At 39.1% G+C, this 22,380-nt stretch overlaps 3 protein-coding genes across 3 annotated transcripts; 1 reads left to right on the forward strand and 2 right to left on the reverse strand.

Moving 5' to 3' along the window:
• Positions 1-2,056: 2,056 nt before the first annotated feature.
• LOC149667643 (uncharacterized) lies at positions 2,057-2,697 on the forward strand. Its single transcript, XM_089840907.1, has 3 exons — positions 2,057-2,201; positions 2,261-2,544; positions 2,626-2,697. Exons 1-3 carry the CDS (start codon positions 2,063-2,065, stop codon positions 2,695-2,697), a joined length of 495 nt encoding a protein of 164 aa, XP_089697033.1. The 5' UTR covers positions 2,057-2,062.
• A 1,746-nt stretch (positions 2,698-4,443) lies between these two features.
• Positions 4,444-6,364, reverse strand: LOC149667644 (uncharacterized). Its single transcript, XM_089840908.1, has 4 exons — positions 5,928-6,364; positions 5,782-5,847; positions 5,234-5,308; positions 4,444-4,822 (listed from the first exon to the last, which is right to left on the reverse strand). The coding sequence occupies exons 1-4, from the start codon at positions 6,287-6,289 to the stop codon at positions 4,444-4,446; spliced, it is 882 nt and encodes a 293-aa protein (XP_089697034.1). The 5' UTR covers positions 6,290-6,364.
• Positions 6,365-13,709: 7,345 nt separating this feature from the next.
• LOC149667645 (uncharacterized) lies at positions 13,710-17,410 on the reverse strand. The gene is made up of 2 exons (XM_089840909.1): positions 16,965-17,410; positions 13,710-16,902 (listed from the first exon to the last, which is right to left on the reverse strand). Exons 1-2 carry the CDS (start codon positions 17,408-17,410, stop codon positions 13,710-13,712), a joined length of 3,639 nt encoding a protein of 1,212 aa, XP_089697035.1.
• Between the last annotated feature and the right edge of the window lie 4,970 nt (positions 17,411-22,380).

Raw genomic sequence — 22,380 nt, forward strand, 5'->3', positions numbered from 1 at the left:
AAATAATAATTTAGAAAATGTTTGGATCTAGTGTTCAATTTACGTAGGTCTTAAATTGTTTTAAGTTAATTTAATTTAAATTCCATCGGGAAAAATGAGGGTTTTTCGGCGTAATGGGATTGTCCCATTGTACAGTATCGTAAATCCGCCAAAGTGAGGGTTTTCCGGTCGAATGGGGTTGGTACGGTTGAATATGCCACTCGGCGCAATGCTACTGAAGCGTTTAAAGATAGCCAAGTTGAAGTTCAAAGGGAATTTTGTGTTCCCACGAGAAGCGTCACGCGTATTTCTATAAACAATGTATCTTATTTCGCAGGAATTATTTAAACCAACAAGCGTCGTAACACCATTCAAAATATTTCAAGATAAACCTGAAAAAATAAACCTGAAAATATCTTTAAAACTAAGCTTAGAAACCCTTAAACATGATAGAAAGCTAAGCTTATAAACCTTCTTTAAAACCTAAAGATATAATCCTGAAAACATGTTATACAACTATTCATATAATCGTGTAAACACGTTATGTTACTAAGCATTATAATATAATAACCTGAGATATACCACCTTAAACATGTTTAAATACTAGATATGGCAAGCGATCAACACATTTTGAACCTAAACATAAGGTGTTGTAAACCTAAACACCATTCTTACTTAAACATGAGTGTTTTTAAACATGATAAAATATCTGTTGCATTGTCGTGTTTAGGCAAGTGTTTAGTTTCTAAACACTTTTTTTTCTGTGTACGGAAGTGACGAACGCAACATAAAAGTTGTCGTAGTTGGTAGGTATTTTCGAAAGAATATAATTTCAAAGATTGTTAGCTAAATCTGTTAATTAAATAAACAGAGGTTCCCGCTCAAATACTGGACGCCAAGGTACAAGAAGTATGGAGTCGAAGTGTTAGTATCAGTTGGTCAGCTCCTTATAGCGGTAACAGCGTCATAACAAAGTACATCATACAGTACTGGAGAGACAAAGGTAACCAACTCGACCAATCGTGCCAGAAAGGATTCTGACGAGTTAATTCACAGTTGCCCCTTATAAACTACACGAACCAGACGTATCCACGCCGCAAACAACGGCGGTTATCAGTAAAAGTCATCAACCGGGAGTGTGCTACGCGTTGACCATTATAGCAGAGAACGAAGTGGGTCAAGGCGAACCAGCGAAGGAATTACAATTCTTAACGGGGGAAGAAGAGCCGAGTGGTCCTACAACTAACGTTTGGGCCACGGCAAAGGGTTCTACGACCATAGAGGTTCAATGGAAGGTATATTGCAACAATTCCAAGACATAAAATTCAACATTTACAAACAAACGGACGTAATAATTTTAACAGGCACCACCTAAAGACGATTGGAATGGTGAAATCAAAGGATTTTACGTCGGTTACAAAGTTGAGCGAACTAGTCAGACGTACTCGTACAAAACAGTCTACGGAAGTGGAAACTAAACCATGACTCATATGTTAACGGATTTAAACAAGGCGACCCGATACAATATCGTTGTTAAGGCGTACAATAGCGCCGGAACGGGAGCGGCGTGTCAAGATCTATTGATAAAAACTTTGGAAGGAGGTAACGTAACTAAATTGGGCCCCCTTAATTACAAGATTAAGTACTGAAGTAATGTCTCCCGTAGAACTACCTCCACCCCCGGCTGTGTCGATAATAGCAGCGTCTTCCGATTCAATTAGCGTCAAATGGGGTCATAATGAATGGCCAATTGAAAAGGTCACGGGTAAGGTCACCGTTTTAAAAGCTATAATGGATTAGGTCTAACAGACATCTGGATATACGCAGGATACACAATTCATCTTGAAAAAGAATCCGGAGAATGGATGCACATACCAATGATAATATATCGGAACAAAATCGGTACACACTAACTGGTTTGGAAAAACTAATTACAGAGTATACGTCACTGCCAATAACCAATTTGGTCGAGGTCATCCCAGTGAAACTCTAACGTCAAAACAGCCATAACTGGTAGAAACCTAATCATATTCTTCTAAGCCTTGTCCGTATACTTAAGCCTAAATTTTCCGCAAAACCAGGAATGCAATTAAAACTCCCATTCAACGTGGACATGGGTGTCATAATCCCAGCCGCTACTGGTACGATAGCGGTCATAGTAGTCATTATAGTTGTCATCATTTACGTCAGAAAGATCAAATCGCGTAGGAAGTTTGAGAAATGTAAGGTCTGACAGAAAGTCCAAAATGGATGGGTACTTAATTTCGCGCCTTTTTTACAGCCCTGGAAGCCAGCTGCAGCAGTAAGAACCCAACGTACGCCACAGAAACAAATCAACTCTATATAGACATTGACAAGGCCCGACCCATATTACCACCGGGCGTCCTTGCGTGCCAAGAACCAGGAACAATAACCCCGGGGTCAACCTATGCCGCGTACGCTTGTATACCCTCTAGGGACGGGACCATTGATTCCAGAGTTTACGGTAAAGGTCGACACGAAATGAAAATATTCCAAGACGAAATAAAACCGGGACAGGATGGGTATAACGACTACTACAGCAGGGTAAGTAGGCTAAGCCTCGGTCCCTCAAAAAACCATCACCAATTTAAAAAAAATATATATTGTTTCTTACTTTAATTGCAGCGTAATGAACGTCCCCCGAGGTATCCACGAGCAAATTCCAAAAAGTCGAATCCTTACGATCCCAAACAGTAACGACAATTATCAAATAAGGCTGTGCCAAAAACCTAAGGAAACAAGATGGTCAAGCCCATAATTAAGCCACATCGTTTACGTACTCTCGCTATCCCTACTACAATAAATATGCTTCTAGTGAAATATCCCCTAATATACCGGTCAGAGGGAATAATTTTTCAATGGCTGCTTGGCAAAGAGAATCAAATATCGCCAACGCCCGTTACTAAATTTCTAATACTACTACTACTACCACTACTACTCAGGTAAAACTATTAGTCCCATCGATACTTTGTAGCTAAGAAGAAGTCAAAAAATTTCCAAAGCGCGCATCTAGAATTCTCGCCCACTCGGACCGGTTCTACATCCATCCCAGCACAGCTCGTAGATACTTTCGTTCTCTCTCCCATCTCTGCAACCCTCTTTCAACAAGCGACTATAGAGAAGGCAGTTTAGTATCAGGCTGGCATGCCAAAGGTCCGGGGTCCGGTTCCCGGTGGCGGTGCTCAACGCGTTTGGTCTCCGTTGAGCGTTACTGAACGCACCCATAGTGAACTTTCTCTTTTTTTTCGATTTCAGGGGTGGGGTCGGGCTTACTGATAATTCAAAGGGTTTCTAAGAAGTTCCTTTCTATACGTTCCAACAACTTCGGGTGTCAGAACCCAGTAGCGCCGATGTTATAAACTTAGGTTTTTCCTTCGCTGTAAAGAGCTCTGCAGGTCTCAACTTTAGTGAGACAAATTATAAAATCGTGAAATTTTCCACTTCACCCTCCCTTTAATGTTGAAATTTCCCGCGGTTTTACGATTGTATTCCACGTAAAAATTTAAAACGGTTGAAAGGATAGGGTAGAACTTTCTTTTGCGTATGCTGACCCGTATCAGAAGACCGCACACCATTCTTAAACGCTTTCGCGCCAAACAACTTAATTGGTTGTTTCTTCGCGCCAAAAGTTGACGAAAATGCCTAGGGTGTTCAACCCTTGGGTCACGTAGTCTCTCGACCTTCGGTCGGCGCCGGATTACCTAGCTCTTTGGCGACCTGGCTTTTACCATGCATTGGCCTACATTCTATACATCATTTTACGAAAATAGTAACCATGAAAGGCGTTTGACAATACCAATGCTGGCTAAATTGTTTCATATGTACATACAAGAAATAAAGAGAGAAGGGCAAAGCTATTTACACAAGGGAGATGGGGACGAGCACAAAAGAGGACCAACCGAAAAGAAAGGATGCGAACCTTTTTCGGCGCGACAATCTGGCGCCTCTAAAGTTTCTCGGACCCTGCGACGTCAAACCTCTTTACTCTAACTTTGACGACCCCTCTTAACACTGAGCTTCCCTTATTTATAAAACGAATAGGACTTAAACATTTCTCAAATTCATAAAATGTTTCTAAACCATAATATTAAAAAAAATATCGTTGCACTATTTAGCTACAAATGAAGAAAGAATGCGGGTATTAGATTTAAATGGAAAGGATTTTAATGAAAATGTGGTATTGGACTTAAAAAATTATTAAATTTTAAAAAGTTCTAAAATTTTGAAAAAGTTCTTAAATTTTAAAAAAGTTTTTAAATTTTAAAAACTTCTTGAATTTTAAAAAAGATATTGAATTTTAAAAAAATCTTAAATTTTAAAAAAGTTATTAAATTTTAAAAAAGTTTTTAAATTTTAAAAGTTATTCAATTTAATAACGTCTTAAGAAGTTATAAAATTTAAAACAAAGACATTAATATTAAGAAGGTATTAAATTTAAAAAGCTTAAGCTTGAAATGGTTCGGATCCTGACGGTTGAGGAGTCTGGGATCCTGACGCTTGGGGAGTCTGGGATCCTGACGCTTGGGGAGTCTGGGATCCTGACGCTTGGGGAGTCTGGGATCCTGACGCTTGGGGAGTCGGGGATCCTGACGCTTGGGGAGTCTGGGATCCTGACGCTTGGGGAGTCTGGGATCCTGACGCTTGGGGAGTCTGGGATCCTGACGCTTGGGGAGTCTGGGATCCTGACGCTTGGGGAGTCGGGGATCCTGACGCTTGGGGAGTCTGAGATCCTGATGCTTGTTTTAATATTTCTTCTTCGGTAATGTTTGCCAAAAATTGGTCGTCATCCGATAAAAGATCTACTTCAAGAATTTCTGGCGGGCTGTATAGTATAATGTTTTCATTTTATTCCCTTGTAGTGTAGGGGTAAAAATTAAACAACTATTAAACTTCACATCCCCATGATCCCTGGGAACGTGTTTAAGAGTACAAGGCAATTTACGTTTGGAGGAGCGTATGCGGATGCACTAACTAAATAGATTATTTTAATAATTGTTATAGTGTCAGAATTTGGAAATTAGGAGATGCACAGAGGGGGTAACTAGTTAGTGAGTGCCGAATGCATCAGTTCCAATAGAAAGTGTATGGGGCAGTGCATACATAAGGCTAAGAAGGTTATAAATATTGTTGCAAGGGCAAAAATTGCTTCTTTGCCCCAAACCTTATAGTATTTTTAAATGTAAATGTAATGTATATCATCAGGGGTCTTATGACAATAGGTGAAGTGGCTTACTCCTTTGAGTCCATCTTCTGTTTTTTTGCGGAAGGAGATTTTGATTTTTCTTCTTGAAGGTTGATGGCTGTAGTTCTAAATTGTGGTTATCGTTTCATTAGCCATAAATGAAAGAAACAATTCAAGTGAAAGATGGGTGTTATTTAAAATATATTTTCCGTTGATTCCCTAGTTGTATTATGATCCGTAGTTTATCTAAATTTTCATATTACTTGTGTGAAAAATGATTTTCTGATAATTTCCATTTTTTTGGTATATTTTATGGAAAAATCATAAAATATCTCAATCTACATGGTTGGAGAACTGATAATGTGGTTATTTTTGTATCTTTTGATTTTGGTCTATTGGTGGTTGTATACCTGGTTACCCAGTTTCACGGGAGATTAGGCCTATACTTACTCCTACTTCAAAACTTTAATTAAATAGGAATTTATTTAACCCAATATTAAATGGCGTGGAAATTGCAAAGTATGAAAATGTTTACGAAAGCAGAGGTTTGCTATAAGTGTAAAAGTAATGTAGAGACTATAGCATGAAAAGTGGCTTACTCAGTTGAATGAGTTTTAGGCTGAGAAGATCTTAATTTTTCGTCGAGGGCTTTGGTAGTTGTAGTTCTAAATTTGGTTTATTGTATCATTAGTCATAAAACAAAGCAAAACTTTAGTCATGTTAAGAAGTAAAATTTTTTCCTTGCCTCTGATTTTCCAAATTCATGTAGCAATTGGATTTGACGTGAAAAGACACATATGCTTCCCGTAGATCTTTGAAATCATCCCAGGATTTGTAGAAATGTTTTATTACGCCATTTGAATTTAAATACGCGGTCGAACCTTGACAAAAACTGAGTGTGTGGCAAACCATTTCTTTTGGTACGTCATTTAAATAACAAAAAGCCGCTAAGCGTACTAGTTCCAATTTATCTTCTACCGACTTTTTGAAGAAGGTTTTGTTTATGCCGTCCGGCCAGTCTTGAGCTTTTAATCCAATAACGTTTTGTAAAGTTACCCAAGGGTTGGTAAACGATTTGTTTTTACGAGGGGATACATATGTTGACATAATTTTTCTTCCTTTGTGAAAATACTGAGCAAGTAACAAACGAAATTTCGCCTCAGAACGTTTAATTATAAGCAAAAAAAAAAATTTACTCCGGACTCGTTAACATTAAAAGTTGGTAATGGCGTCGATACTTTTTAACTGTGGTTATCTATCAGGGAACGGCGCATCCTTAAAACGCATTTTATGTTTCTTTTATAGAGTAGTGTCGGTAGAGAGGGGAGTAGTCACGCATATTTTTGTATAGAGGGCTTAGAAAAAAGAGAGAGGTGAGAGAAGGGGTCACGTAGGCCATAGTTGTCATCCAACAAAACACCTACGTCATAGGTAGAATTTCTCTTGCCTCTCCTCTAACAGTGTAAGAATGTTCGGAAAATTACTAAGACCACTAGAGTGGGGTTTTTAAGAATAGAGTCAGTTCTCTCATAGTAGGGGGGATGACACTTAGCTAAGGGATAGAAGGTATGACGTTTGAATACGTAGATCTGACATTACTCTATTTAGGATCTTCCATAGATAATAGGTTCCATCCATTTACCAACCATTTCCAAACTAAAATGTATATCAATTTAACCACTTCCATTCCATATTGGTTGTTTTCCATCCATTTCCGATCCGAATATGTGATATTACTAGAAAAACCACCCATTCCCACGGTTTTCCATGGTAAATGGAAATTTACCGTTTCCATGCAGCTCTCTAGACGATACATTAGCGATTCGGGAATAGTTGGGAGAAAATCCTGAGATTATTGCACCAGGGTCAAAATCAAATTTGGCGCAAATAGTTATAGCGAAAACACGCGTGTATTACAATGGATAGTCCATGGCAAGAATTAATAACGTTTATCGGGACAGACGACATTCCAGAACGAATTTTAGCTTTGTTTTGGGGAAAACCCAGGACGCTGCAGTTTGAAGACATTTATAATGCAATAATAAAAATTGCAGCCTTTGGCTTCGTAAATAATGTGCCGGAAGAATTACTGCCATGCATTTTACATCAAACGCAATTTCCTTTGATTTCACGTAATTGTGAGTTGTCAATATTTGCGTTGTACGTGGAATGGCGAACAAATCCTCAATATAGAGGAGATATCTATTCATATAATGTACATCGACGTCGGGTAGAAAATTTGAATCACGAGCCGTAAGTTAACAACTACTAAAATTTCGTATATTATGTCCTTGAAATTTACACAAACCTTGAATATATTTGTTTTACAGGATTTAAAACTAGCATTCGTCATGTTTTCAATTGTTTTTGAATTTAATTTTAAAATTGAAAAAAAAAGAAATAAAAAGAAATAGATTTTACTTTTTTGTCATGCACATGGGAACCATAAGCCTGTTTGAGTTTAGTGATTTTAAGATTCTAAAGTTCTAGAGCAAATTGTCCGTCATGTTCTAGTTAATTATGAGATTCCATTAAAAGTGACGTTGCCCTTGACTGTAGTTGCAAGGTCATTTTTATTAGTGAAATAAAATGAAGGAAAGTGTGAATCATCCGAAAATCCTGTTGGTTTTTGACAAATCGAAAGAATGTTTCATAAATCTTCGAAAGGAATTTATAGACAAGTTGAACTTCCACCTGCAGTTTTTTTTTCAGTCAAAAGGCCGATTTCCAGCGAAAAGAGTTCTAGCGAACTTAAAATTGAGCGTCCGTGCATATTTACAAATCTTCGCCTGGGGATTTTTTTTTTCTTTTTTTGAAAGTTTCTAACTGAAAGCCGCGCATTGCGGATTCTAGCGAAGTCAGATAAACAATATAGAATTTCCCGTCAGAAAGAAGCAAAAATTCTGAAATAAATGAATAGATTTTTCTATTGTCTATCTTCAGTATGCTATAGAACCCGCAACCAGGGATTTTTTAGTTGAAAGCATAGCCAAAGCTGGCCAAAAGCGGCTCTACTGTGCATCAGGGAGGAGGAATGTAGAGGAGTGGCCAAAGGTATTACGGAGAGGTCTCCATTTAGCGGTTTGGAGAGAGAGATCTACCCGAAGCCGACTAGTAGCTACTACGCATCAGCGGTGCGCAAGTACGTCATCACTGACGTTAGAGAGAGAAAAAACCAAGCGAGAGTAAATTTTAGCGGTCGACGGTCCAAAGAAAAAAATTTCGCATGCACCTGAAAAAAAAAGAGCCTCGGTTAGGTCTCAGAGTTCTAATCCGAAATCTGCGAGAATTCTCTCTCTTTTTACAACGTGCGTAGACCACTCCTTTACAACATTCCTCCTCCCTGGTAGAAGCTCGCGCCTTGATATCTCCCGATAGTTATGGAAGCCTAGCTTAGTTTGCGTTAGTATTCAGAAGTGAATCGTTCGCTCCGGTTCGCTCATTATTAAACTATATGCGAAGCCCTGAGTGACGGAAATATCTCTTCAAAACTCACAAGGTAAGATGTTTTGGTTTTTGAGATTGTTTTATCATACTTTATGATCAAAAGAGATGTCATATAATTTTTTCATATAGTATCAATCAGACATTTTCCGTGTGATGCTAGTTTTATGTTTGTGTCCGCATTCATTCCAGGTTGACATTTCGAATAACCCTTTATTCAAGCGTAGATTTTTAGTTGCACTCGACATTTTCTTATGTGTTATTATTTCCTGCCCCTTCCAGGTAGCTTGATGGCCGATAACAATGTTTATTTTTCCCCGGGTCCAGAGGAAAAATAGCCGAAAGTCAGATAAAGCTGCCCCGAGTATCGGGTAAAAATAGCAACAGCCTATAGATAGACGTATATAGGATTTAAATATTAACTCATGGTAAAAAACCATATGTTCATAAATTATGTTCCATGACTTCGCTACTGATTTTTGAGAGCTCGTCATTGAGTTTCGTTGATTAAACAACGTAGATTCTCGTGAAGAGGTGTTGAAGGCTTACTTTAGGATAAATAGGAAGATGGGCCGCAAAACCACGTGTTCTGAATACTCGCGCAGAGTAATGGCAGTTCTACGTATGCTAACGTTACACCCTCCTATCTCTTAGGTCAGTTTCATCCCCCTACAGTATCCCATCTTACAAAAGCGCGCCCAGACAGAGGGACGCACAGTCTACTCCCCTCTCTACCGTCATTAGTCTATAGAGCTATCTCAGAAGCATTAGTGTGACGTCACCCATGCTATTTGCCCATAGAACCAAAGCGGTACCAAACATGGCCGCCCACTGCCAAAGCTAAGCCCGTGACGTTTTACCTAGGCACTGACGTCACAACTGAGATAGCTCTATTGCTAAGGCAGTAGCATTACGAAATATCTGAAGTCGCATACTTTGGCAACGTATTTCATAAACATGATTCTATATATTGAACTAAATTGTAATTAAATCAACTTTCAAATATAATATTATAAAATCAACTAGTAGTTTTTGCTGATGTTTTAAAGTAAATTTGACCGTAGTGTGGCGCATGTTAAAAATGTTTTATGGAAAACGTAAAATTATATATACCCCAAAAGGAATTATGGATATTGATGAAGTGGATGAAATGGAAATCCAGTTGCTTAGAGATGAAGCACCATCAAATCAAGCAATGGCACCATCAAATCAAGCAATGGCACCATCAAATCAAGCAGTGGCACCATCAAATCAAGCAGTGGCACCATCAAATCAAGCAATGGCACCATCAAATCAAGCAGTGGCACCATCAAATCAAGCAGTGGCACCATCAAATCAAGCAGTGGCACCATCAAATCAAGCAGTGGCACCATCAAATCAAACAGTGGCACCATCAAATCAAGACGTGGCACCATCAAATCAAGCAGTGGCACCATCAAATCAAGCAGTGGCACCATCAAATCAAGCAGTGGCACCATCAAATCAAGCAGTGGCACCATCAAATCAAGCAGTGGCACCATCAAATCAAGCAGTGGCAACATCAAATCAAGCAGTGGCACCATCAAATCAAGCAGTGGCACCTTCAATTCAAGTACAGCCTGTTCAAGAAATAGCGCGAATTCGAGGTGGAGTACCGTTCGCAGGATCTAATGCCAGGAATGCTATTTCTCGTGGCAGAGCATGCTACCATTGTAATTCCGTTACGCATCTTATTCGAAATTGCCCAAATTTCAACCGTAGAAGAGATATTTCGAACAGACGAAACAGTGGTCGTCGCCAGTCTTGCCAAACTCGACCTCCACAAACAGCAACAAACAAAGAGTTGCTTGAGAAGTTGCTAGATTTTTTCAAGTAAAAGGTAAATAATACACGAGTAAACATTTTTTTGTTAAAATACATTTTTTATATGAATCTATGGCACATATTACAGTAAATATTTGTAGTGTGTAAAGGAACATTGGTTTTTTTTAATTTGTAGTATGGAAGACATTTAAGATTTGTTAAAATACATTTTTATATTACTCTTTGGTATATATTACAGTAAAATATTTGTAAGGTGAAAAGGAACATTAAATTTTTTTTTACTCAGTCATGGCTATTTTTGTTCTCGTTGATTCTTACCCAGTTATAGAAAACATACGGTTGTCAGCATCGGGATCTCATGTTTCTTTTAGTTGACTAGCGCAGTTGACACTGGTTGATTGATTGGTCGATTAGAAAGTTTTGGTGGTACTCAGTTGAATATCTTGTAGTCTTGGTTTCGTTTTTGTATTGAGCTCGCCTGGATTCTTTTACGCCATTCCATGTATGTTTCTCTGATTCCATAATTTTTACTTCGGAAATACGCTTGTTTAGTTACAGTTTACTGTTTGGGGACATGTGACACTTTTTCTATTAGTAATTAATTTAAGTCTAGGGTTAATTTAATAAGTGCCAACATTGATAAAGCGAAACAAATATTATTATTATTATTAAAACAATAAAACCACAGGTTACAGAGTATAAGTTGATCAAAACATCTTAATAGTACTTAAAAATAAGAGTCAAAAGTTATACGGTACCGTACTTAGGGTTTGGTCATTTCTACTATGTTTAATTAATTGTCTTCATTGTGGTAGAAAATGTTTAAATATCTACCACGCACCAGCGCCTTCATTGTTGTCTTCATGGGCGCGACCCGCACTATCCTGCTAAACCGTTATGGGCGAATTTTTAGTCCACGGCACCGGTCGCGATCGGGGAATCGCCGTCGCCCTTCGACAGGCATCCCGAAGTTTGTCTTTAGGTAAACGCTCGCGTTCCCTCTATTTTTTGGCTACGTGACTGTTAACACGTCCACAATGTCGAATAAAGGAAAGGATTCGTAGAATCACGCGTGCTTCTTGGAATTGCGTTGGTTGTTTAAAGTTCAAGGGATAATGAAACGTTTAAAGGGGGAGTGAAAACAAATAATATGTTACAGACATTATTGAACTTCTAGTAACAACTCATTGGCTGTCCATCAGTATCCTTCGGTATCTTGTCATAATTGGTCCACAAATCAGATGTAGACCGCTTTATCCGGGGTTTGGGAAACTGGCCGGTGTTTTGCGGGTGGGACAAAGGCGAGAATTGATCTTCAAGGGAGTTTTTGAGGACCTCGTTTTCTTGGGGACCGTATGTTCAGTCTTTTCATCTGGTGACTCTTAATATTTTATATATTAACATCGCGTTTAGATCGGTTATTTTATTTCATTTATTTATCGTTTTGATGTATTTGATTTAATGTTTCAATATTTATATTCTGAGGTTTCTGAATGTTGCTAATTTTAATTGACAATGTAAAAATATACGGCATCGAATATATATTTGGTTACTTAGTTTTAGTAATAAATAATAATAATAATTTAAGTCGCGTTTTTAGGAATGAAATAAAAAAATCCAAAATTTATTATTCACAATATGTAAAATATTTAAAGTAAGAAATTTAAGGTAAAATAAATTAATAATATTGAAATTTAAATATTACTTCCCTCTGAGTGATCTCGATCGTCTAATCACTCTCTAAAGGCCGAGAAAACATTGTCAATTTGAATTAATTCAGTATAAATAAGGAATTTATTCAAATCAACATGCTTAGTCCCTCTAAGTGATCTTATACACTCTTGAAAGGCCAACAAAACAGTCAATTTGAATAAATTCAGTATAAATAAAGAATTTATTCAAATCAACATGTTTTGTCCCTCTAAGTGATCTTATACACTCTTGAAAGGCCAACAAAAGATTAACATCGCGTTTAGACCGGTTATTTTATTTCATTTATTTATCGTTTTGATGTATTTGATTTAATGTTTCAATATTTATATTCTGAGGTTTCAGAATGCTGCTAATTTTAATTGTCAGTGTAAAAATATACGGCATCGAATATATATTTGGTTACTTAGTTTTAGTAATAAATAATAATAATAATTTAAGTCGCGTTTTTAGGAATGAAATAAAAAAAATCGAAAATTTATTATTCACAATATGTAAAATATTTAAGGTAAGAAATTTAAGGTAAAATAAATTAATAATTTTGAAATTTAAATATTACTTCCCTCTGAGTGATCTCGATCGTCTAATCACTCTCTAAAGGCCGAGAAAACATTGTCAATTTGAATAAACTCAGTATAAATAAAGAATTTATTCAAATCAACATGCTTTGTCCCTCTAAGTGATCTTATACACTCTTGAAAGGCCAACAAAACAGTCAATTTGAATAAATTCAGTATAAATAAAGAATTTATTGAAATCAACATGTTTTGTCCCTCTTAGTGATCTTATACACTCTCGAAAGGCCGAGAAAACATAGTCGATTTGAATAAATTCAGTATAATAATTTATTTCAATCAACATGTTTTGTCCCTCTGAGCGTAGCTCTGAGTGATCTTATACACTCTCTAAAGGCCGAGAAAACATAGTCAATTTGAACAAATTCAGTATAAACAAAGAATTTATTCTAATCAACATGTTAATCTCCCTCTGAGTGATCTGGACCTAGTTTATCGAAGGTCATTTCTGGTCGAATTACAGATTTTCCCATGCATTATCGAAGGCTGCCTTTAAGTCTGTTTAAAAATACAAATGGATTTGTGAAATGAATAGGTTGATTCTCTATAATCAGCCCTATATTTCTGAATTAGCAACGGGTTTCCAAAAGTTAAGTCAAGCTGACTCCCTTTATTGGTTGAAACCTTGCTCTTTAACCCGGGCATAAGTTCAATTTGCCATGGTAAAAAGAACTTTGTCAATGCCTGTTTTCTTTGTAAAAAGTCAACATTAAAATCACCAACAACCATAGTGGAACGTATTTTTCTGGAAATTGGAAAGTCAAATCGTCCAATAACAGTTGTAAGCTGGCTTGCGGGAATTTATATAACAGTACCACAGCAATTTTTTCGCCCTCCAATTTACAATCAAGCCAAATTCGTTCAAGACGAGCTTTGGGCGATGGCTGACCATTTGGAAGCCTACCTCGAGTGACTGTACAATCCAAAGAATGTTCAGTCACGTTCTTTTTTCCATAGGATCGCCTTTCGGGGGCGTCAACCGGTAAGAAAATTCCTCAAAAATTCTGAAATTCTGGGATGCTTAAATCATCTTGCGCTTTCGCTCTTATTTCCACGAAGAAAAGCAAGTCAGCGCTGACAATGAAATCATCCCGTCTGATATCCTCCAAATGACCCCTTAAAGACTCAGGGTTGTGGAAATACATAACTGGTCGTGAGAGCAATGTTGGCACAAAGAGTTGAGCTTCTCTTTCCATTCTCTCCATTTCTATTTTAACGACGTCATTGTCCTTTGGAGGTTCGGGTGCTACAAAATCACCATCGATAAAAAGCCCCTGAGCGGAAGTGGCTCGGCTGCAAGCAACGTACAACATTGACCTTTGCATTTTTCGGTTTTTGTTGGTATGAACCACCACGCATTTGTAGGTATCACCCTGACTCTTATGAATGGTTATTGCTTCTGCCACTTGTAAGGGAAATTGTTTCCTAGACACAGTGACGTTTTTATTCGAGTGTCGAAGCGTGAATGATCTCACCGTCTTTTCAAGGGGAGTCCACGAAGGCTCGGCCTTGGAAGCGACAATTAAAGCGGTACTTTTAGCTCGAATATCTTTACCCACCCTTTCGTGGTCAAAGGAAATCCAAACCCTAATAGGAACACGAACCCCGTCTGGACGCACTCCGTAGTCAATTTGACGAATTCTGCCAGTGGCTCCATTAACATTTCCATCTTGAATGTCAATGTTGTTGGTAACCATATAGCGAGCACTAATTTGCAAGCGAATTTTTTCGCTCAATCCGTAAGTTGAACTGGGCTTCAGTTGTTTCGTTTTATCCAGTATATTTTTGCGCACAAGCGCTTGAAAGTCTCCTTTGACGTTATCGAAAGCCAAAGAATCGCAAAATTCAGTATTAAACTGACTGAGACGCATCTCATTGAAATCTGCCGCGCCTTTGTTCGTAGCATACAGATGTATGGCGTCGAGAGGAGGCTCGCCTTTTACATTCACCTGCTGTTTCTTGATTAGTGATACGTCACTGACTTCCATTTTTCCTATTGCCATTCGATTCAGAGCCATGGCGAATGCCTTGTCTTCCTTCTGACGCATGATCTCATTCAAGAAAAAAACCTTAAATTCTTTCCATTGCGGATTATTATCTAGCAATCCAGCATAAGGGGTGTCACGAGCTTTAGGAATTTGAAACGCGTAACTATCGCCTACTGGTTTCAGTTGGTTAAAATCGCCAACAACCAAAACGGAAAGTCCACCGAATGATTCTTGTGACCCCATAACCTCTTGGCACCTAGAATTGACCTTCGTGAGTATCCCAACTCCTGCCATTGAAATCTCGTCAATAATTATCAGTTTAAGATCCTTCCAGGCAACCCTAATTTTGTTGAGAGTTTCTGATTCCATTCTCGACATGGACCCTCCGTATTGGCTAACTGGAAGCGAGAAAGCCGTATGCAAAGTGGTTCCACCAATGTTAAAACCGGCTTTTCCCGTGAAAGCGCACTTCAAGACAATAATGTTGGAGTTGTCAGCCCCAGGTTGTTTGTGGAAGTACCTAGTGACGCCCTCGCAAACGGCGTTAATGAGAACGCTTTTGCCTACTCCGGCTTCTCCAGTGACAAATAGGCGGAGATACTGGTCGGGCTTAGTTTTGAAATGCCCGAGAATGTAGCTAAATACTTCTCTCTGCTTTACGTTTAGACCCTGTACCATTTTGGCATACTCACTGTCCTCTACTATACGAACAGTTTGCACGACTGTGTAATCTGGTACACGGTAATCGGGGATTTCTCGTCCGATGTCTGCCGTAGCATCTCGTACGCAAGCCAGAACGGCGAATTCTGGGTCATCCATCGTGTATTGGCGATCTCTTTCATCTTGATGCTCCAGTATTGGTTGCACATTAGCCAAATCTACTTGAGCTTCACTTTCAAGGAATTCTACCCTCGCTCTTTCAAAGTCGGCTTCACCAGTTTGATTTACAAATTCTTTTCTTTTCCGCGAAATCAGTTCCAGATTTGCTTCGTAGACTTCTTTGAAATCTTTTTCCAAAACATCTGTGGCCTCGTCGCGCCAAGGTTGGAACAAGAGAATTTGCTCTCTGTAGAAATCCAATGTATCTTTCTCGATACTGTAATTCCTGTATCGGAGGACTTTAGCCTGTGTACGTTTGCGTACAAACCCGTGGCCATGCTTCAAAGCGATCCAAACCGAAGCTACATTAGATTCGGGCTCGCTATCAGGTCGTTCATCCTCGTTTAGACTTGAAACTTGCCGACCTCGGCCTTTTTTCTTATTGAATTCATACCAAGCTGAAAATTCAGCCAAACAGACTGATTCCATATCATCAGGCCTTAAAGGGTAACGATCGATTAGGCCTTCCGAAAAAATATCTGTACTATCTTCTGGCAAATCATCAAGCTGACTCTTTGGCTTGAGAATATAAACTCGTTTCTCTGGCATATTTGTGTTGATAAAGATGGTAGCTCTACTAGACTTAGACACGGTTATCTGCAGGCATAAGTACGCCGCTTCTTGGGCGGAAATTTCATGACCAGTGAGAAACTTGTTGGCGATAACTTTAAGCCTTTCTTTGACAGTAGAGCCCGCCTGCCTGGCGGCTCTCATAGCTTCCATAAGTAATTGGGAAATGCCACGCTGTGATTTTCCAATGTAAGCGATGACGTACATAATGCACGCGTAAGCATCGAGAACAAATTCAATGTCCATATTGGCTCTCCATAATCTAAGAATGTCTTTGTTGTAGGCGTTCACTCTTACTTCCAGAGGAGATCTTTTCAGGAGAATGGTTTTTCTCTTAAGATTTAACGTAACGCAATCAATATAGACCCGTTCCGTCATTTGAAGAGGCCGCAAAAACTCTTCAAATGTTTTAGGAGAATTTTCACATGTCAGAGCCGCTATGGCTTTTTCCACTTTCTTGCATTCCAATGCGATATGTTGACCGTACTCCTCTGTCCAATTTCTTAAAACAGGATCGTGAACATATGTTCTCGGCATTGGAGGCCAGGGAATTCCAAAACGACAAATCGTTTCTTCTCCCCGTTTCACCTTGCACGTTCTTGTGTGTTTGTGCGTTTGAAGAGGAACCAGGTTGACCAAATCTTCATTTTCTGATTTGGCGCAAGAAATGAAGCGCTCAACAAAAGTCTCGACTTCTTCAGTGTTTGAACCATCCGGTTTTAATTTTGGAGCGCCGGAAACCCAAATTACACTGTGCACATGAGGCGACCACGGTGTTGAAACTCAACTCGATAATAATAGTCCACCACTAGCCCCAGAGGTCCAACCTTGCTCCTGAGGTACTTTAATAATGCTTGAAATCTGTAATCAAAATATCTCGCGCATGTAATAGGGTCCTCCTGAATCAACTTGGCTTTATCTTTGAAAGCCATAGCTTCAATGTCTTGGTTATTCGTTATGCTTTTGCCAGCAGTTACCAACAACGCATTTATTAACTCAGGCCATCGGGTTTCGGCCGCGCTTACAGTCAGGAAAAACGTTGGAATCCCGAGTTGTCTCACCATGGCCAGAAGGTCCCTCGATTTCCGTTGCCAAAATGCGGGAGAGTTGCGAAGGGGCTCCAGTATTCTGAAACCATCATCATGGTGAAGTAGCGATTCAATTCCACCTTCCAACCTCAGTGTCCCCGCTGTTAGTCCACGGCCGTCAGAAGACTTAGTTTTGCGTAAACAAATTTGAATTGCTTGACTGACTTTCATGGTCTCAATCTTTAACTATTTAAAAAATAGATTGGTGACGTCGCTAGCGCACCTTCTGTCTGAAGACAGCAATTCCCATTTTACAATATCTTGATAGCTGCATTTGACCTTAATGTCCCTTTTGTGCCCTCCATAAATTCGAGGAAAAGACAGTTCTTCGCAATCTTCATCGTATAGCAAAGACACGGGACGGCTACCTTCTCCGGGTGCATAGGTTATCGTGATATTAGTGTCCAATAAATCATCAGCTGATAATAGCAACGAATCTCTGGCACCACAATTGACGCTTTCTTCTTCCTTTTCCTCAACCCATTCTTCGTCACTATCAATTTCCTGCACATTGACTCTCTTGCCCACTCTCCCATCTCCTTCGATTGAAGGAGTCTCGTTCACTTGTGCGCCTTCACTTAGAGCAATATTTCTGTCGTTTTCGTTTACGACGAAATCAACCGTTTCCTGCACCAACGTGTTCATGAGGTCCTCCGAAAGAGTAATGCAATGTTTCTTATAAAGTGGTGATTGCAGTAAAGCCTTAAGTGCGGCTAAAATAAGCTTAGGGCGCACAGTTTCAAACAAAAATGGGTTATTATACTGCATGCGACACATTAATTTCACTTGTATTGTCTGTGTGTTGTCAGGCAGCCTTGGTAAAACGGAACAGGACGTGTCCACGTTACAAGGAACATTAACAACGGTGCCCTTTAACCCTTTTTGCGAATCACAGCCAAGAGATCGTATTTGAATGAAGGGAATTCTAGGGCTAACCAGCCGTTGCTCGAGATTAGATAACCCTGTAATAGTCTCATTTACGACAGAAAAAAAAAGCCATTCACGGGGCTGTATTTTGGAACCAGCCCTTTAGATACGGCTGCGTTACAAGGCATGCACAATTCCACTAAGGGAGTCAAAACACTGGTAACCAATCCGACGCGCGCCTGAAAAGTTTCTAAACTTATTGAGGTCGAACTGTTCTTAAAACAAAGTCTAGAACATATTTCGCACTTGTGCGTAGGTACATCTTTAATCGCTTGAGAATAAAAAAATTCTTGATTTAATGGGTCATCCTTTTTAATAGCCCTCCTAAAGGAGCTAGCGAAATTTTCATTCTGACGAAATTTAGGGTCATCCCTACGCTCTGCCATATTCGCCCGCTTCTTTCGCGGTATTGACGATTTTTCTTTCGTTCTGCCATATTGGCCCTTTCCTCTTCCCGAAATTCAGGGTCTTCCCTTCGTTCTGCCATATTGGCCCTTTCCTCTTCCCGAAATTCAGGATCTTCCCTTCGTTCTGCCATATTGGCCCTTTCCTCTTCCCGAAATTCAGGGTCTTCCCTTCATTCCGCCATACTGGCCCTCTCCTTTTCCCGAAATTCAGGGTCTTCCCTTCGTTCCGCCATACTGGCCCTCTCCTTTTCCCGAAATTCAGGGTCTTCCCTTCGTTCCGCCATATTGGCCCTCTCCTCTTCCCGAAATTCAGGGTCTTCCCTTCGTTCTGCCATATTGGCCCTCTCCTCTTCCCGAAATTCAGGGTCTTCCCTTCGTTCCGCCATATTGGCCCTCTCCTCTTCCTGAAATTCAGGGTCTTCCCTTCGTTCCGCCATACTGGCCCTCTCCTTTTCCCGAAATTCAGGGTCTTCTCTCCGCTCCGCCATACTGACCCTCTCTTTTTCCCGAAATTCAGGGTCTTCTCTCCGCTCCGCCATACTGGCCCTCTCCTTTTCCCGAAATTCAGGGTCTTCTCTCCGCTCCGCCATACTGGCCCTCTCCTTTTCCCGAAATTCAGGGTCTTCTATCCGCTCCGCCATACTGGCCCTCTCCTTTTCCCGAAATGCAGGGTCTTCCCTCCGCTCCACCACCTTAGCCCTTTTCTTTTCAAGAAAATTAGGGTCTTCCCTTCTCCCAGCCATATAAGCTGCATACCTTTTCCTATTTCCTTCTTCTTGCCTTTTTCCAATTTTGTAGGCTTTCTCTTTTTCCCGGAAATCAAGTTCTAGCCTTTTCTCCACCATATAATTTCTAGCCCTCTCTCTATTTTTTGGGTCTTGCCCTCCCTCGGCTTTGGCAATTGTCTCTTTTTCTCGCTTAATTTTATACAGTTCTCTGCGCCTAGCATTTAATTTAGCTTTAACCTCTAGACTCACAATTTTTTTCGCTACTGAGCCTTGCCCATCTACTTGGTCTTTTGTCTCTTTTTCGCGCTTAATTTTATATAGTTCTCTGCGCCTAGCATTTAGTCTTGAGCGGATCCACAATATTTTCCCCTTTTTTATCGCTATCTTTCTCTTTCGTACTTCTCTCACCATCATCTACATCGTCCCTTTTTTCGCGACCAGACATCTTCTTCGTGAGATTATCAAAAAGAACTATTTTCGAGTTTGGTGTATTTAAGAAATGATAAAGTTATATATCCTACTTGAACTCTTCAAAGATTAACCAAACACTGTACCAGTCTTTCAAAAAACTTTACGGTGTAACTTAACTCTCGTTTTTATACAATCCCGTTTTTATACACAAAAATATTCACCGACTGAAAAATATACACCTCGACATTCAAATTTCAGTCCAGAAATGAAGAGGCTTTAGTTGCAGCCAGCAAAATAAAACGCCCAAGGAAAAAAGCAGTGAACATACCAACGGAAGTAAACCTTATATCTCTTTAGATAAGCCCCGACTCCCATGTTAACTTGCTAAAAGCCCTAATTCAGGCAGAGTCAGGGTAGTGTCATCCCGTGTCATCCTGTGTTAACTTGCCAAAAACCCTAATACAGGCAGAGGCAGAGTAGTGCCATCCCATGTTAGCTTCAATACAGACAGAGCGGAGCCGAGTCTGTCAGTCAAGGCCGGCGCGCTAGTCCTGAGATAGCGGACATTCGCGGGAGGGGGGAAAATATTTTTCCAATAGTTGCAGCTCGTTAAGAAAAAATATAAAGGCGCGAAAATTCAAAAACTAGCCATGCCTTTCTTTCCATTTAGGCCTAGCTTTAAATTTTTTTAGAATTTTAAGAATTAAGTTCACAACTTTTCAAACTTGTTTTAATGAAGTCCGATCGGGTAGTTAAGACTTCCACGATCCTGGTCACTTAAAAGTGCATGTTGACGATGGATCGGACTCCGACCGCAAAGATACAAATTCAGAAGTATCCGACCCCACAGATACAAATTCAAAAGTATCCGACCCCACAGATACAAATTCAAAAGTATCCGACCCCACAGATTAAGAGGTACCCCACCCCGCATCACCCCGACATTTTAGAGATAAGAATAAATAATAAAAAACTCGAGGTTTCTATCAAGTCTCTATGGTTGAGTGGGTAGAGTGTTTGTCTACTACGCCAGCGGCCCGGGTTCAAATCCCGGGTCTGACCTTAAAAAATTTTAATTAAAATTAAATCTCTAACCGAGTCCAGTAACCCCTATTGGTGGGTTGTGATAATATAAAGTTCCTTTTAAGCTAAAATCTGACGATAACGAAGCGAAAACTCCGGCCACAACTACTACTACTACTACTACTACTACTACTACTACTACTACTACTACTACTACTATTACGGCTCGGGTCAAACTAAGAGCCTATCGTTTACTACGATGTGGCTAAAAATAATAAAAATAAAACCAAATTAATTCAATATGCTTACAAGTATTTATTTCTACACAATGATATAAATGTAAGATTTTTTAGGCGTTGTTGTTAATTCCATTTAAAGAATAAGCCTAGCAATTCATTCCTCATGACATGAACTCAAAGATGCTCAAATTTTGTATTGTTTTAAACGGTAGAAAAAGAAATACACACAACACATTTTGTAAAAAAAATTTCACACCATCATAATTTTTAAGTTTACGATAATACTATCTTTTTCAAAAATTCTTGAATGCCATTTATTAATTTGGAATCTAATTTTTTTTGGAGGATTTTAAATTGTGTTAAATTAATTTTAAATGATGTATTAATTATTTTCATTTGTTGTGTATATATAAAAATAACAAGCCAAGCATTTCCAGCGCGTTCTAAAACTTAAGTCTTTAGTGAGCTACTTAAAATTAAATAAGAAAAGGTTTAAATATTTACTTGTCGCTTTATGTGTTGTACACCGGGAATATATTTTGGAAAAGGTGGCAGCTAATTAATAGGAGAATATTTTGGAAAAGGTGGCAGCTTGTCAATGGGAGAATGTTTTTGAAAAGGTGGCAGCTAATTAATAGGAGAATGTTTTTGGAAAATGTGGCAGCTAATTAATAGAAGAGTATTTTGGAAAAGGTGGCAGCTAATCAATGGGAGAATGTTTTTGAAAAGGTGGCAGCTAATTAATAGGAGAATATTTTGGAAAAGATCGCCGCTAATTAATAGGAGAATGTTTTTGGAAAAGGTGGCAGCTAATTATTAGGAGAGTATTTTGGAAAAGGTGGTAGCTAATTCCGAATGCGCGATTGGTCGATTTCATTTCTTCCTCCTCTATCCCCTAAGCCGGATTTGCCAGCAGCTTTGGCTCTCTCTGGGTCACGTGCTATGTTACCATGGCCCTTTTCCCCTTCCTGCCTTTCGCTCCACAAATCTCTTTCTTCACGAGTTAGAAAAATATGGCGCGCATCTTCAACTACATAGCCGCCGTAGCCGCCATTTTCCTCCCAAATATAAGCGGCCCTAACTAAAATGGAAAAAATTACCTTTTCACTAAAATTTGCGTAAACCATTCTCATTCAACTTGAAACTAATTAAGCTAGGCCTAAGTAAATACAATAAATATCCAGATTCCATGTTATTCCAAATTTTTTTTTGGTAATTTCGAAGTTCTACGAACATTTATTTGTAACTAATTAAAAAACACATTCGCTGGGCGCCATTCATAAATTTAAATTCCTTATACAGGGCTCATAGGGTTTAGTGTACAAAAAATAATAGGTATTATAGGTCTAAAAAGCCAAAATTATAGGATATTTATAGGTTCAAACTTATGTATATTTTATACGTTT

The sequence above is a fragment of the Phalangium opilio genome, unplaced genomic scaffold, assembly GCF_054372755.1.
Source record: "Phalangium opilio isolate 3A_F unplaced genomic scaffold, DU_Popi_V2 ptg000056l_1, whole genome shotgun sequence".
Classification (NCBI taxonomy): Eukaryota; Metazoa; Arthropoda; class Arachnida; order Opiliones; family Phalangiidae; genus Phalangium; species Phalangium opilio.

What these genes read in the sequence shown, in the direction of transcription:
- LOC149667643 (XM_089840907.1), top strand. Translation starts at nt 2,063, where the DNA reads ATGCAATTAAAACTCCCATTCAACGTGGACATGGGTGTCATAATCCCA. An exon ending in GCGTAGGAAGTTTGAGAAAT is followed by an intron (nt 2,202 to 2,260) that starts GTAAGGTCTGAC and finishes CCTTTTTTACAG; the next exon opens with CCCTGGAAGCCAGCTGCAGC. An exon ending in ATAACGACTACTACAGCAGG is followed by an intron (nt 2,545 to 2,625) that starts GTAAGTAGGCTA and finishes CTTTAATTGCAG; the next exon opens with CGTAATGAACGTCCCCCGAG.
- LOC149667644 (XM_089840908.1), bottom strand. Translation starts at nt 6,289, where the DNA reads ATGTCAACATATGTATCCCCTCGTAAAAACAAATCGTTTACCAACCCT. An exon ending in ATGAATTTGGAAAATCAGAG is followed by an intron (nt 5,848 to 5,927) that starts GCAAGGAAAAAA and finishes AACCAAATTTAG; the next exon opens with AACTACAACTACCAAAGCCC. An exon ending in CCTAAAACTCATTCAACTGA is followed by an intron (nt 5,309 to 5,781) that starts GTAAGCCACTTT and finishes ACCACAATTTAG; the next exon opens with AACTACAGCCATCAACCTTC.
- LOC149667645 (XM_089840909.1), bottom strand. Translation starts at nt 17,410, where the DNA reads ATGAAAGTCAGTCAAGCAATTCAAATTTGTTTACGCAAAACTAAGTCT. An exon ending in AGCAAGGTTGGACCTCTGGG is followed by an intron (nt 16,903 to 16,964) that starts GCTAGTGGTGGA and finishes TCATGTGCACAG; the next exon opens with TGTAATTTGGGTTTCCGGCG.